Genomic DNA, 16,530 nt, shown 5'->3' with positions numbered 1-16,530 from the left:
CTCTTGACAGGGGTCCTCGGTGATCACAGGGTGGGGAGCAGGTTCACGGCCTGTGATGGTGCACGAATGGCAGTTGCCAACCTCTTTCTCTACCGCTGCGTCCATGCCGGCGAACCACACTTTGTTGCGCAGGCGTCCTTTGGTCTTTGACACCCCCTGGTGACCTTGGTGTGCGAGGCGTACGACTTCCCCCTGTAGCCTTGCAGGTACCACGATCGCTGTCCCTCGGAGGATCACACCATGGGGTCCGACACTCAGTTCACTCTGAGCCCTCCAAAGTTGTTGTCTTGCCAGCTGTTCCTGGGGCGTGAGGGCACTGACTCCATCCAGGAAGTGTTTCCAGCTCCTATTTGCCAATGTTGCTTTCACTTTGAGGAGGCACTCGTCTTCATCTGTGGCCTTCCCGATGTCTTCCAGCGTCAGGGCCACTGGGCAGGCGTCTTGAGAGATCATTTGGACGTATTCCTCGACGTCTTCCACATCGCTCGTTGTTTGGACCGCATCGGAGGTGCCGGGGTGCCTTGATAGGAAGTCCGCGGGATTATCGGTTCCAGGCCGATAGATGACTTCGAAGCGGTATGTTTGGAGTTGTACGGCCCATCTCTCAATCCTGGGTGGGGCGAGCCTAGCTGTTCCCGCAAACAGAGGCACAAGGGGTTTGTGGTCAGATACTACTTTAAACTCGTGTCCAAACAGGTAGAGGTGAAAATGCTGGCACGCCCATTTGATAGCCAGTGCTTCGCGTTCAATTTGGGCGTACCGCATCTCCGTCGCGGTCAGTGCTCTGCTAGCGTAGGCTGTCGGCACCCATTCGTGCGCCTCTGTCTCCTGCATGAGGACGGCTCCCAGCCCAAAGGGACTTGCGTCCACAACGACTTCCGTGCGCCGGTGTGGTCTGAAGTAGGCCATGACCTTGTCGTCGATTAGCGCAGCTTTGATTGCCACGAAGGCTTCGTCTTCCTTGGCGGTCCACGCCCATGGTTGGCCCGATTTGGTGAGGGTGCGTAGTGGCTCGGAGAGGGATGCCAATCCAGGGATGAAACGGCCACAGTACGTGGCCATGGCCATCCCCAGGAAGCTTCTGACCTCAGTGGCTGACGTGGGCTTGGGAGCAGTCCGGATGGCTTCCGCTTTCTTCGGATCGACCTGAAGTCCCTCCCTGGAGAAGATATAGCCGAAGAAGTCCACTGATTCCTTGTAGAAGGAACACTTTTCCCTATGGAGGGTGAGGCCGTGATCGGCGAGGCGTTTCAACGTGGCTCGGAGGTGAACGTGGTGCTCTTCCAAGGTTTTGGAGAAGACAAGGATGTCATCGCTTAGGTTTATGACTCCTGTTAGGCCTGAGAGTGTCTCCCTGATGGCGTTTTGGAAAACTTCAGCCGCCGATGACACCCCAAAGCTCAGCCGCTTGTACCGCCGGAGTCCGACATGGGTGGAGAATGTTGTGATGTTGCGACTGTCCGGGTGAAGCTCAAGCTGGTGAGGTCCAGCTTGGAGAACCAGCGAGCGCCGTTGAGATCTGCCACGATGTCGTCCATAGTTGGCGTCAGATGCCTCTCCCTTTTCACTGCTTTGTTCGGAAGACGCATGTCCACACACAGGCGTATAGCGCCTGGCTGCTTCGGCTTAGGGGCGATCACGAGCGGCGATACCCAGGGTGTCGGGCCCGACACCTTTCCGATTACCCCCAGCTCTTAGAGTTTGCGCAGTTCTTCCTCCACTTGCTGCCGCAGGTGAAATGGCACTCGTCTGTGTCTGAGGGCAGTGGGTCGGATCGTTGGGTCAACGTGTAGTTTGAACTTCTTTCCTTTTAGGCAGCCGAGTCCTTTGAATAGGGTCGGGAAATCCCGCAGGATGGCTTCCGCGTGCAGTTCATGCACTTGTCGCGCGAAGAATACTAGTTGCAAATCCTCCGCCGTGTGGCAGCTCAGAAGCGTGCCGCGCCTGCCTCCGGTAACATGGAACTTGGTTTTGACTTGTTGATCATTGCAAGCAGCTGTCACCTCGATTACTCCCCTCAGGGGAAGCGGGTCGTCGCTGTCGTAAGTGTATATTTTGGCGTTTGAAGGTGACAGTGGTGGACGTGGTGACAGTAGCTCGTATTGTGTGCTGTCCATCACATTAACTGATGCCCCGGTATCAATGAGTGCTTGCACGGGAGAGCCAGCGATGGAGATTTCACACATCGGGGGTGGTCGTCTTCTAGAGCCTTCTCTCCCCACGAAGGAGACGAAGAAAACGTCATCGTCATCGACGCGGAATGCCGATCTGGAGGTATCGCTGCATGGGCCCGGATCGTCCAAGGAGAGTTGCCGCACCGCCTGTGTAGGGCCTTTTCCGCTCGAGCCAAGGCGGCGGTTCCCGCCACTGCGACACACTTTCGCGAAGTGATTCATTTTTCCGCAGTTGGAGCATACTTTCCCTCTCGCGAAGCACTTTCCTCCAGCGGGGTGTTCCATGCCGCAGTTCCCACAGGGGTTCCGGGAAGAGGCTTGTGATGCCCCCCTCTGTGTTTGTGGCCGGCGCCTAATGGCATCTACGTGTTCTTCCTTGATGTGAGGGATCTTCACGGGTGCGCCGGGTCGGTCGAGAGCAGGCTGCATTTCGTCAGCTCTGGCGTTGGAGAGCTCATGCGAGCGCGCAAGGACGAGGATCTCGTCAAGGGAGATACGTGGTTGCCTAAGGATGAGGCGTCTGAGTTGCACCGACCGGCACCCTTGGATCAGTTGTGCGCGAATTTCTAGGCGCTGGTCTGGAAGTTCGCAGGCAATAGCTAGTTTCCGTAATCGGGCATAGAAAGAGTCAATGGGCTCCGTCTCTCCCTGCCTGGCTTGGCGTAGCTTAAACCATTCGTAGTCAGGGTTCACCCTGGGATCGAAGTAGAGGTTCAACGCACGCACCGCGGCGTCGTAGTCCTGTTCTCCACCCCGATCTGGCAATGTCTCGAAGAGTTCATATAGCTCATCACCGCCATAACACATGAGCAAAGAGCGCTTGACTTTGCCGTCGGTCTCACGGACGCCGATAAAGTAGTGCTCCAACCTTCCAATCCACAGACGCCATCTTGCTGCAGCCGTGGGTGGATCCGCAAGTTCGCTGAACGGGGGAAGCGGCGCTGCGAGGCCATGCCCGGGGGGGGGCTGCAGCAGCGGCTGCCGCGGCACCAGGAGCTGGACCAGGAGCACCGAGGGGCGGCGCCGTGGCTGGAGGACCAGTAGGAGCAGGTGGCTGGTTCTGAGCAGGGGTCGCGGCAGTGGCACCACCATCGGCCTGCTGTAGGCTCATGGTCGTAGCAGCAGGAGCACGTGGAAAAGCACGAAGAGCGAGGCCAGGACAGGTCCGGACGGGCAGGCACGGTGGGGAGCAGGTCCCGCGTGGCAGAAGAGGCAGCGCCAGGTATCTGGGTGTCCGGCCCGGGTGAGGCGTGCAGAAGTGGGCCTCAAGAGCTCAGGATGGCCAGGGGCGCAGTGTTGGTGGTCGAGGCAGCAGACGTGACCTGAAGTGAGCCGGGATTGCAGCCTGGACGAGGGCCGAACACACCCTCCGAGTGAATGGCAGCGTTCGCCCGATGCGTGAGAATACGCAGGGCTCTTCGCACCGGTCGGCAGCCTGACGCGTGAGCTGAATCAGGGCTTACCCGACCCGGTGCAGTGTGCGCATGCGCGAGCCCGCGGCTCCAAGCGCGGCCGCTGAAGAACGGGCGCGAGGGCCGAGGATCACCCCCCGAAGCGCCGGCGGCAGGCGGAGGAGCGCACACCAAGGCAGCAGGAAGGTGAGCGTGGGCGTGAGCGCTGGCAGGCCGCCGAAGAGCGGGCAGGGTGGCGGGCCGTCGGCTGCGGCCTCGAAGAGGCGCGAGCTCACCTGACGCACAACGGCCTGGTGCAGGACACACGTGGCAGCACCACCGCGGGGGCTCGGGCGAGCAGGGCCCGGGTGGACACGAGGGCGCAGGATGACCGGCACAGCTGCGTGGCGAGGCGCGGGTAACTGAGACCGCCTCGTCGCCAGTGTAGTGCCTGGAGACACGGGGGCAAGGGATGCCTAGGCCGCAGAGTGGGGCCTAACTATAACTGTGAAGAAACCACGCAACACTGACTGACAGTTAGGGCCAAAGACCACGAGCGGTCTTCCGGCCGTTTATTTATACCCAGGGGCTACCCCGCCCCTGAGGCGTATGCGTGCGTGTGCGCGTACGTGTGCGGGCCGGGTGGCTCCGTTACTACACCATGGTCTGTCACCGCTGCTGAACCAGGACAGAAGAGATTCGTAGTGAATGGAGGAACCAAACACTGCTGTGGCGTACAAGTTATACACGAGCCGCACACAGAAAGAGTGACGTCTACAAGCCACGATTGCGGCCTTTCTCCATTTCAGAAAAATGGTGTCAGAATTGGCCCAAAAAGGCAATTTAAATCTTAATTTGTACCAAAACGTGCTGTATAACACATATTCTGACGGAGCACGCCAGTTCTAGTCCAACGCCTTCAAGCAAGCCTGACCCTCGCTAGATAATGGGATGCTGAAAGGACAGCAAAAGTGGCAGAAAGATTGACAATTAATGGACTGTGACATGGATAGGGAGGGTAACGGGTAAAATTGATTAGGGACTGGGAGTGTGAGAAGGACAAGTTCAGGGAGAGTCAGAGGCACAGGGAGAGATGGGGTTTAGAGGGGTGTACTCGGTGACGGGGATGAGATGTATGACCAGGATCAGGGTTGTGGTAGACTAGTCAAGGGCTAGGGATTGGAAAGGTAAATAGCATCGACCTCGCATGTCTCCCTGTACCTCATTCCATTCCCATACTTTTGACACCACCTCAGCAGCTACACTACTGCCCCGAAACCATCGTTCCCTCTCCAGTTTTTGTCCACCCAGCCAAACCAATTTCCCCACCAACTACCCAGCTGCCACCTGTGCAGCAGACCCCACATTAACCACTTCTCACCTCCCCCCACCCCTGTCACAACCCACCAGCCCCCAAGCACACACCTCTGTCCCAACAGGACGTCCCTTCTGACCACTACACTATGAACGTCGATTCACCAAAATGCCAGGAGTAGGGAGAAGAGACATCATAAGCCCCTTGAACTCAAGGACATCACAGGAAGGATAATCATTTGAGGCCACTCATTAATGCCACTGAAGCCTAATGTCTATCTCAAAAAGAAAGTGCAATGCTAAATCACATGGAGATGCATACAGAAGACATTTAAAAAATAATGGGCAAGCCCAATGCACGGATTTGTTTGGACCGCCTATTGCATATGAACTGCCTTATTGATATAAATTACGTTCGGCACTAGTGCGTACTGATGACACCACTGTCAGAAATGAGCAGCTTCCTTCATCGTGCAGACTCAGAAAAAGCTCATTATGAAAATATTGTGAATACTAGGAATGAATGCAGCAAATTAGTGTTTCTGTGCGAAAAACCCGTGTCACCCATTCCCCTGTGTATGGCTACTGAGTGTGTGTGTGTGTGTGTGTGAGCGTGCAATAATAAAAATGAGACTAAGGACACTCAGTGGCATAGTGTGGGCGGTGTAGTGCCCTGCTGGACACGGTCTAGTATTCTGCCCTTTTGCACCCCTCACCCTACAGCCACCCATCACCGGTGTCAATGGTCGGGTGACCCTGCAAAAAATTTGGGTCCATGTGTGAGCAGCTCATGCAGGCCAGATGTTTTCCCCTTCTACTCTGGATCTTGTAGTTCTGATTGCATAATGGGGTAAACAGGACTACGATTCCCACACTGCAAAAAAATACAAAAATAATAACAGGATGGATGTATGTCTCACTCTTGCTCCAGGGAAAAAGACTAGTCAAGGGCTAGGGATTGGAAAGCTCTGTAAACGTCGCAGAGGGCAAAGTACTGTTGGTGAAAGTTCACCATGGGGGATTGTGTCACAATTACTGGTGAATGTATCAGTTCCAGATAGCCATTTTGTGCCCTTCTACTGGCCCTCTCCGCAGCAAGACCACTCCGACCCGGTGAGTGAAGCCGGCCACTGGCACTGCGATGCTGTTATCCTGACCGGATAAAGGATCAGCACTCATGACTTTAATGGGACTCCTGATATTTATCCTCTTTTTATAGCAGGTATGCAGGATTTCTTGATTTACTTCCTACTACAGGCTTTATGCCCCACCCCCACTACCCTTTTTGTCAACTGTTTCCTGCATTTCTGTTACTGCTGTTTACTACTTGAATCTTCAGACAGCGGAGCCCCAGCGACATGGCCATTGCCCGGTGGAGCTACCTATGTAGCTGTAGAGGAGATTGGCTGTGGTTCTCCCCCTCGGCCGTCACCTACCCTCTGGTCACTGTTGCTCGCCTCACCTGCCTTACGGATTTCGACCAGGGTATCTTGACATCCCAGGACTCCTTCCCCAACCGGGTTGTTGACTCTTTCACCCTGACTTTACTTGTGTCCCCTGAAGTAATTTTCCCCTTGCTTTTTTTTCTATGTTATGCTATGCTTTAGTAACTCATGTAACTCTGTTACATTGTTTTCTTTTCTATGTTATGAGACGCTCCAGCAACTGATGTAACTATGAAATAACGTTCTGAAACAAAGTCCTACCTCATGTAAAGCGCTCTGATACCTCCGAGTCTAGCCAGCGCTATATAAAACTTTTCAAATAAATAAACAATACTGTGGACTTCGAGGTAGGTGCTATGCTGCACTGTCCTACCCCACAATAGCACTTAAGCCCTATTCAGGCAATGCCCACTTCACTTACCCGCACTACAGTATATACACCAACAGATGTTTTAAGACATGGGCAGGGCCACTGGAATAATGCAGCCAGAGAGGGCCAAATTATGTGGCAGAGTGGAGTTATTATTCAGCAATAAAAGGCAAATTATGTAGCATATTTTGTGATAGCATTCCTTCGTTATTTTTAGACTTAACACTGTCTGGGCATTGGTTGCACCTCATTAGTACCAGTTTAACACCCAAAGATTGCAATAAGCAAGAGAAATGTAACCTGTCAACCTTCGCATAGGGCCTTCCACTGTGCTGCCACGTATTGCTGTGTTTCTAGTAATGTTTGAACCGTTTGAGCTAGAAACGTTTTTTTGTTAAAATCTGGATATTATGCAGCAGATGATGGATTATGTGGTAAATCTATAAATATGCGAAAAACGCCACAGCCACACAATCGCATATTTCCAGTGTCCCTGGGTATGGACAATTAACCATGGTGCAATTAACCATGGTCCCCGCCTTCCAAGAAGCTTCCAGTAAAGTGATCAGGAAAGTTTAAAAATCCCAGCATAATGAGTGTGTGTAAATCGGATTCATTTTTGACAGGTAGTCATGCCTGTTTCACAGAAGCTGGCCCAACCTTAACCCACCTGCTGCCGGCAGTTTTTGGCAATTAAATCCCTAGTCCTTGTCTCTACCTCATCTCTCGCTTCACTTCTGTTCACCTCCCCACACCTCTGTTCCGTCTACTTCACCTCTGTCCGTCTATGACTTACTTCAAGCTCAGCCCATTCTCTATAGCACTCTACCTCACTTTGCCCTGCACCTCATTTTTCTTGCATTTCTCACTACCTCATTATTGCTACCACAGATCTTACACACTACTTAACCTCTCAGATCACCCCACCATGCATTTGCTACCCCACCGCTCCACCTCTCTCTCTTTCTGCCTTTGTTCCCTCTACCTCCCCTCCTCTTCTTATCCGCTAAATCTTTCTCTATGTCTGCCTCTTTTAATCTACCCATCATTACCTTCTCTCCTTCTCTCATCCCACTGTGCACCTCCTTCTGTTTCAACTCTCTCCCGCTACCTCACCTCTCTACTTTTGGACCATTTATACAGCTTTACGTAATCTGTCTCTACCTCTTTCTAGCTGTCTCTCTCCCTCTTCTCTCTACCTCTATTACCCGTGCCTCAGTCCCTCTACACCTCATCTCTTTTTCGATCATTCAACCCATCTCACTTTTCGCTCTAAATCACTACCTTTACCTGACTTGCCTTTCTGTATCTCATCTCATTTTACACCCGTCTGTCTCACCCTCTCTTACTATCTTGCTGGGTTGTGCTTCTCTCTGCCTCACATCTATGCCTCTTACTCCTTTCTAGCTTACCTCTTTCTACCCTACTTCTGTCAACCGCAGACCTTTGGGTTTCTCCAGACATCATCTTTGCACTGTACTCTCTTTATCTCTAGCTCACTCTAAAATATTATCTGTGTCTCCGCCTCTTTTTTTCTGTCCATCTGTTCCAGCTTCTCTGCATCTTTCTACCTGCTATCAGATCTTTCTCTTCACCTTGCCTCTCCCCTACCTCATCTGTATCCGTGTCCTATTTCTTCATCCACTTCACCTCGTTATAGAATTCTCTTTACCACTCAGTTCTTCTGTCTCCCCACCTCATTCCCCCCATATTTCTCTTACTCAGAGAACTTGTCAGGCCAGTGCACACAGAGCAGAACAAAGAAGAGGACAGGAAATAAGAAGAAAGTGATCAGATTTCACCCAAAGGAATGGTGACAATTAATTGATCAGTGTTTTTATTTTCTCTGTTGAAGCGAGAATGCCACTTGGGTTGGGTGATTTACATTTGAATACAGATATCTGATCATAAAAGCTGCAATTGCAGGCGCTTTATGCTTAGGACATATGTTAATACAGTGTGCTACTGCTAGCTCACAAACTCTCCATCAGGTCTGCCTTACCCGGTCTTTCCTACAATCAGAAATCAGGCCGCTGGGCACGGAGTTTCACATAAAATATTGGTACAAAAATGTACATCGAAGTGCTAAAGAAATGGCTGCTTTCTTTCGGCACTATTAATCTACTGTACGCTGGGTAGCTTGAGTTTTTGCCCTTTTTTACGTCTCACCATTTCTGAAAGTTTAACATATACTATTCTTTTGGCATCATATTTAGCTGAAAAGGTGTAATACGTACTAAGTTGTTCAGAACAGAGGACCCTAAAATAGTTCTTGCTCGGATCCCAAAAAAAGCTATAAGATGGCGCTGAATGCCAACATTGAAAGCTGGGAATACAACATTCATAGGTGCTTGCTGCCTGCCCGCAACAACCAATTCTGCCAGGGTACCAAGCAAACGCTGACTGCTGGCTCTTCGGTTTGAGCGGTACAAAAGGGGGTGGTGATGGACGGAGCATCTGAATCAAACACTCACACCCAGTCAAAAGATCTGGGTTTAATCCATCACCGTTCTTTAGCCCACTCTGCCACCCCAGTTCAGACATGGCTATATGCAAATCAGTCTGACCCTGTGCCTCATGGGAACAGTCGGTTTGAGGGCAGCTCCGTGGTGTGCTGCAACATGCAAAGACTCAACCAGAGGTATGGTGAGCCACCAGCTCCAGCAGCTACGACCGGGATCCACTAAAATGTTAATTATTAATGATGGACCTTTTCTATATACAGACAAAAGCTAATAATATTATACAACATGGTTGAGCAAGGTGAGCCGAAGCTGCCGAATGAGGCAAGTTACAGTGAAGGATCTGGGTGGAAGAACAATGAATAAAAATGGAGAAAAATGACAGAGAGAGACATATGGAAAAAATGAGCTGAGCAGGAGAAAAAAGGAATGGAAAAAACACAAATGAAAAAATACATTTGGTGAAATAGAGGAAAGTAAGAAGAGGAGACATATTGGAGATTAAAAAGTAGGAACAGGGAAAATAAGAAAGGTGGGAGAAGCTGCACGGAAAGGTGGAAACAAAAGTAAAAGAAGGGAACATGGAAAGAATGGAGAAAGGTTGAATAGAAAAAGAATAGGTGGAAAGGTGAAAAGATGTATGGAAGGATGAAGGGATCAATGGCTGTAAGGATGAATGAATAGAATGGTGATAGCATGAATTGATGGAGAAACAAGAGGATGGGAGTAAAGGCGAAAGGATGGGTGGGTGGATCAATGGATGAAAGGACGGCAGGGGAAGAACTCTACTGGGGAGGGTTGTGCTTACTCACTTGGTACCATGAGAGGTAGGGGACAACTTGGGGTGTATTTTAATTCCTTGGCTACAGCCTCGTCCACAACATACAATGGAGACTCAACCGTAGAACATACATTGTATATGTCTACTATGCATAAATATCGTATCCCAGGCCAACTGAAGGCCATACAGGAAGTGTCTTCGCAGCACACCGGCCATTCAAGCCCCAAGCATCCAGGGGAGTCTGATGAGCCCCAGATTACTGCTCATCATACGAGCAAACTAATTACTCTATCCTGCCTACTGGGCACCCCCCCAGATCCAGCCATTCTATGCCTCATGGACTACCCCATAGCCCATGCACATACTCTTCCCAGACCAAACCCACCCGCCAGTCTATCAAAGAGCTTCCGGTGTTCTAACTTCCAGACCATCAACTCTTCCCTGTCCAACCATGCACTCAGGCAGAATCTTTCTAGCCCACGAGGATTACACGCCTACCAGTTATCACCGTCTGCATAGTCACCACTCCCTCCAGTCCAAACATCTGATAGTATATGGCTACACTTCGGATGCATCATTCCTAGCCACCTGGGGCTGCATGCAATGTCCTAGTGCTTTCAGACTACATTAGCAGACCCATCCTTCCTAGCCATCTGACACTACTCTCCATAACAACCCATCCTAGCCACCCGACACTACACTACATAACCATCCATCCTAGCTACCAGGCACTACACTCCATAAACATCCATCCTAGCTACCCGACACTACACTCCAAACCATCCATCCTAGCTACCCGACACTACACTCCAAACCATCCATCCTAGCTACCGACACTACACTCCAAACCATCCATCCTAGCTACCCAACACTACACTCCAAACCATCCATCCTAGCTACCCGACACTACACTCCGAACCATCCATCCTAGCTACCCGACACTACACTCCAAACCATCCATCCTAGCCATCCATCCTAGCCACCCGACACTACACTCCTAACCATCCATCCTAGCCACCCGACACTACACTCCTAACCATCCATCCTAGCCACCCGACACTACACTCCAAACCATCCATCCTAGCTACCCAAAACTAGACTCCACAACCATCGATCCTAGCCACCTGACAACACTCCATAACCATCCTTCCTAGCTATCCAACACAACATTCCATAACCATCCTTCCTAGCCATCCAACACTACATTCCATAACCATCCTTCCTAGCCATCCAACACTACATTCCATAACCATCCTTCCTAGCCACCTGACACTACATTCCATAACCATCCATCCGAGACACCTGACACTACTCTCAAGACCCATCCATCCTAACCCTCAGAGGCTACACTCCGCCATGAGTCACTACACTACACACAACCACATTAGCCATACAAGGCTTCAATCCAGACCCAGCTATCCCAGCCAGCTTCAACTAGGTTCACATACACCACCACCTTAACCCTGAGATCACAAACCAGACCCATCCATCCCAGCCCTTTAAAAACACTCCCCTCGCCCAGCCATCTCCCTGCTTGGACACCACAGACTAATTTATCCTAAGCCGAGACAAACGCTTATTACACTTCAAGCCCCCTCTTAATGCATAATGATGCATCATCACAACACTGAGAGACTGACAGCCACGCCTCACAGAGCCTTCACACTGACAGACCTTTCTCCTGCAGGCTACCATCAAGGCCTCTATGATGAGCCCTCCTCTGCAACCCCCTCCCTCCCCAGCCTCGTCTTACCACCCACAGGGCCATCTGTGACCCCGCCACCACACACAGACCTCGGTTGACCTGACCATCAGGTAACCACACTCCCCTTGTAACATGTACTGACAACCTCCCCTCAACATCCCCCACAAAAAAAGAATCGAAGCAATCACAATCTTCATTGTCAGTCCTCTCAACCCCCTCCCCTCCCCCAAATGGCAAGCCATCAGACCCATTATTGCCTGTCTCAGCGTCCCTCAAATGTTTGACTACTTTCAGCTGTTATGGGACAGAAGAGACAGGGACGCCTTCATGGCTGATACTACCATGTTTTTTCAATCAACTTCTTAAAACTAAAAAGCAGCAGGGTGTGCGCTCATTACCTGGTCTTCCACAGACCCATCTTGCACCCACAGCCAGCAAAAACCACAGCAGCATCTTAGAAACACTGAGCACCTCACCGTTCCCAGACCTTGTAACCAGTCTACCTAACGATTCCCAGCTGCACACGTTCCAAGGGGGGCGGGGAAAGACGACCAATCACAGAGGAGGGGCGGGGGGGGGGGGGGGGGGGGAGATAGCTCCACCCACACCTGCCCCTTCCTTTCCCAGGCACCCATCAATTTATGTGGCAAAAGTCGGAAATTCAGCCATATTAAGTTATTCTTACATTTAAAGGCGATCCCTAACCTTTTCAAAGATTCTCAGCAGTATCCATACAAATCTAGCAGTCGTATAGTACTCCTACTATACTACATTAGGAGGAATATGCATATTTAAATCCTGCTTAATGTGCATTTGAACGTTTTACTTTTTTTTTTTCCACAGTAAAAGAGCTTCGTCCGTTGAGAAGCGTTTCCTCTACTCTCCTATTTAATATTGAGGTTCTGTTCAATGCGCTCACGTAGCGAGCTCATCCATTCCAGTCGTTTCCTTTCCAACCTGGTGCTTGTAGTCCTGGATTTATAACAGAATAAGCAGGACTACAAGTACCAGAATGCACATTTTAAAAAACCTGGCTTGTATGAGCTACTCACACATTCAAAACGTGAGATCTGTGCCTATCCTAAAAAAGACCCTTCCATCTGCACTTAAAGTGTAGTTGTATCCATGCTGGGAAACCACCTGCAAAATGCCCCTTCAAAACCATCAAAGGTCTTTTTCTGTAGCATCCACCCCCCCCCCCCCCCCCAACCCCCGTTCTATCCTCAGATCGTAACACTACAGCACTGGGAAATTCATCATTAAGGCATCTCATTTGAATTTGCTTTTTTCTATTTTCTGCATGTGAAAAGTATGTTTCTCATGTAAAAACTCCTTCCCCAATGCGATCACTAGTTTTGGAATATATCTGTTCTGTCCGCTTTTTGCCTAAAAAACGCAGGGGTCCAAAGTTCGCCAACTCCAGGTGTGATTGGCTCGGTCAGATCTGGCATTTTACTTTGCATTCTGGGAGTTGTAGTCCAGTTAATCTTATTATTAAATTATGACTGCAAGACCTAGAATCCAAAGAAAATATTTGAACAGGTTGAGCTACTCACGCATGGACATGGGAAACTCTAGTGCTTCACTCCTCCTATCTTTGGCAGCTCTCGACTTCAAATCGTATTCGTTGTGGGAAACTGCATAAAAATATTGTGAACACTCATGTACTTGCAAAAAATGCGCACTCCCTTGCCCTGTGAGGAAATGTGCTTCCTATAGTAGGGTACCGTCTATTTGTAATATTACGTGGTAGTAAATGTTGCCATCCGACTTGATATATGCCTTTGTTGCTGACTTCTCAGTGCCAACAAAAGCCATGATTTACTATGTGTTAAAATGGCATTTTTCGTGCAATTGTAACATGGTGGCGCGCTATTCTTTACCATTTGTGGAAGACAATGCACATATTTGGATGCAGTGATGTGTCCTGACGTTTAGCAGATCTAAGCAAGGACTTTACATTCTTCGCACAGGACCGGATACTCTAGCAAAAGCCTTCGTACTACATCCAACTCCTTCCACCTGGATGATCTTGGAATCTCTTTAGAACCCCTCCAAGGCACCTCCGCTCTGCTGGACTCTCAATAGCACATGTACTTCACATGCACAAAAACAGAGGCGGAGGCCGCGCCGTCTCATATATTTCCTCCAAATCATGGAAAGACCTCCCACAACACATCAGAGCCTCCTCATTGCTTCTTCAGTTGCACCAGAAGTTGAAGACCTTGATCTTCAAATACGCTCACCAGGAACACAGCCGCCTCCCCACCTGCAAAGTGCCTAAATACCCTCATGGGGGATTAGCGCGCTATAAAAATAGACATAATGTAACATAACTTAACATCCCTTTGATCCTAGCAGCATATGATCTAGGTTGCCCCCCCAACCATGGCCACTGGCATCTGTTATGACTTTGGTGAGCGGGAGAGACTAGATCAAGAATACTACAGTCAATATGTCAACTGACTGTTGTCAATTGGTTTCTTTAGTATTTGAACCAAGTCTTACATAAAATGGTGTAGGAAGTGCAGCAGATTCTGGATCAGGAACTGCAGCAGGGGCAGCCTTAGGCATGTGCAAGTTGTGCACCTGCACAGGGCCACCAAACCCCAGGGGTCACCACGCCGATATATATCCTTAATATAATAATCCTCCGAGGATGGATACATATTTGCGTGGCGGCCCCTGGCAGGGATTTGATCTGTTCCACTTCCAAACACCCTGACCCCCGACCCTCCCCACTTCACGGGCCTCCGTGCTCCGCCCCGCCCGGACCCCCTCTTCCGGGACCCCTACCTATGCTCCCTGCCTGGGCCGCCATGAGCCTAGAGCTGCCCTTGACTGCAGGTACAACGGAGCCAACAGAACTCGAAAAAAAGGCATTGGCAAAGTCCAGAGGGATAGGTCTGGGTTTCATATGCTAATGCATGTACTGATAGCATATTAGAGTGAGACATATGGGAGGGAACCAATGGAAGATGAGCAGAGAGGGTTATTGTTCGACCCACACACTTGAGAGGAGGAGGATGGATGCACCCAAACAGTCAATGGTATAAGGTGAAATATGAATACTCCATTGTGCTGATCCAAGACGTGTTTGGCAAAGTCTCGAGCCAACAGCTTAAAGAGGCTGGTGGAAGAAAGATAATGGTTTAAATGATCCAAAGACCACTCTATATATATTGTTATCAATAGGTCTGTTTGGCAGTTGTGCTGTTAAAACCCAGACCTAGAAATCAATAGTCTTGTTCTACTTGACTCAAAAAGTTTTCTAAAAGAAAGGCCCTGACCAACCTGTTAAAAGTCTTACTCCCGGACGGAAGATAGATGAGCTTTCTCCCAGTCTAGCAGGAACCGTGCATCTGGGAAATGTCGCAGACCCTCATCCTGCACTTTTCTGTCCAGTACCCAAACAAATAATAGACTGGCTTATCATTGAGTTTGGGGGTAAACTATGCTGCCATTGGTGTTGGGAATCAATACTAAGGGGGCTATAATCTGGGTGAAGACTGGTGGAGATGACTTGAGAATAAAAGCAGAGGGCATTGGAATTGTAAGTCAAATCGCCAGTAGAGTAGCTAGACCAGCCGCGGCCGGTGGTGGGAGTACCTGCCGGGCGGTGACATGGGGAGGGGGAAGGGCAGGCTGGGGGGTAGTAATGTATGGATTATGGAGTTTAACAGGTAAGTAAACATAAAAATAAATAAAACGAATTTCGATGCTGAGGTTACAGTGGTTAGTGAGTGGTTGGGAAGATCCTGAGAGTTTATAGAATAAAAACCTTATCAGATAATCATCTGAAATAATGTTGTTATTGATGAGCTGAAGCATCCAATCATCTCCTCTATTTTAGTCTAGTTAACACTTGATGGAACTCAACCTCTCATTGCCAACATACCACTAAGGGGTGTGCATTTTCAAACACATTAGAATAACTGGATAAAAATAACACTTAATGTGGGGGCGAATAACCTTTAAAGAAATTTAGGAGAATGTATTGACTGGGAGGAAACTACACAAAACGTTTTGGTTCTATTTAAGAAAATGGAGCTCTCACACGAGTTGTTATGAACTGTTGCTTTTAAGTCTTTTATAATGTGTTTGAGCAAATGCATGTACACAGAAAGCAATTGTCATGGCATCGAACTGCAAATGTATATCATGCCGTCTATTCTTCTTAACTTTCTTTCTAGTATGTTTGCTGCTTATGTGTGTTGCTAATCTCTTTGTTCTGAGCTCAGTTACACTTGGTGCCCACAGATATTTCAGTAGGCCGGGGCACCGTTTTTCCAATATCAGCCAGTGTACACCCAGCAAAGATCTACAATATAGGACTATGCAATATGCTATTAAAAATGGTGTGTCCCCATCACAACAAAGGCTCTACAACGAAAGTATTTACAATTCAGGCCCTACTCAGGAGTCACAGCAACGTAGGTAAGTTTTCTTACAGTAGCAGTGGGAGTCTCTACAGGGAATGGGACTAAAGATTTAAGTATAGGTATGTGTTTTTATAAACACACATATATATATGTATATATACATATATACACACACACATATATATATACATAAAATTATTTTTTTTCACAGGTTAATACAATGTTATTGCTATCCCAAAAATGCCCAGAGAACCACCACAATGAAAAATTAGAGGTCCGTCACTCTAACGGGTTCGTTTCAGTAGGATACATTTCAATAAACATAAGGTAAACATAGAAAACCGATGGTTTCATCCATTTTTATTCCATATGTAGATGCAAATTAAATCACATAGATATACCTACAAGCAGAATACAGACGGTGTGCTGCTTCTCATGCGTATTGTACTTTGGAGACCCAGACTTATCAAGGTCCGTGCTGTATGCGATTGGACCTTATCATGCTT

The 16,530-nt window shown here is 49.1% G+C and overlaps 1 protein-coding gene across 1 annotated transcript in view; it reads right to left on the bottom strand.

Annotated features, from left to right (window-relative positions):
• Positions 1 to 12,115, bottom strand: part of LOC147679623 (zona pellucida sperm-binding protein 3-like) — a 139,217-nt gene extending 127,102 nt beyond the window's left edge. Inside the window, exon 1 of the mRNA XM_086944735.1 lies at positions 12,041 to 12,115. Coding sequence (XP_086800861.1) covers positions 12,041 to 12,095 — 55 coding nt within the window. The 5' untranslated portion in view covers positions 12,096 to 12,115. The remainder of the gene's footprint in view (positions 1 to 12,040) is intronic.
• Positions 12,116 to 16,530: the final 4,415 nt, after the last annotated feature.

Source organism: Lissotriton vulgaris, chromosome 11, assembly GCF_964263255.1.
Source record: "Lissotriton vulgaris chromosome 11, aLisVul1.2, whole genome shotgun sequence".
In the NCBI taxonomy this organism is placed as follows: Eukaryota; Metazoa; Chordata; class Amphibia; order Caudata; family Salamandridae; genus Lissotriton; species Lissotriton vulgaris.
This window is presented reverse-complemented; position numbering and strand designations above follow the sequence as displayed.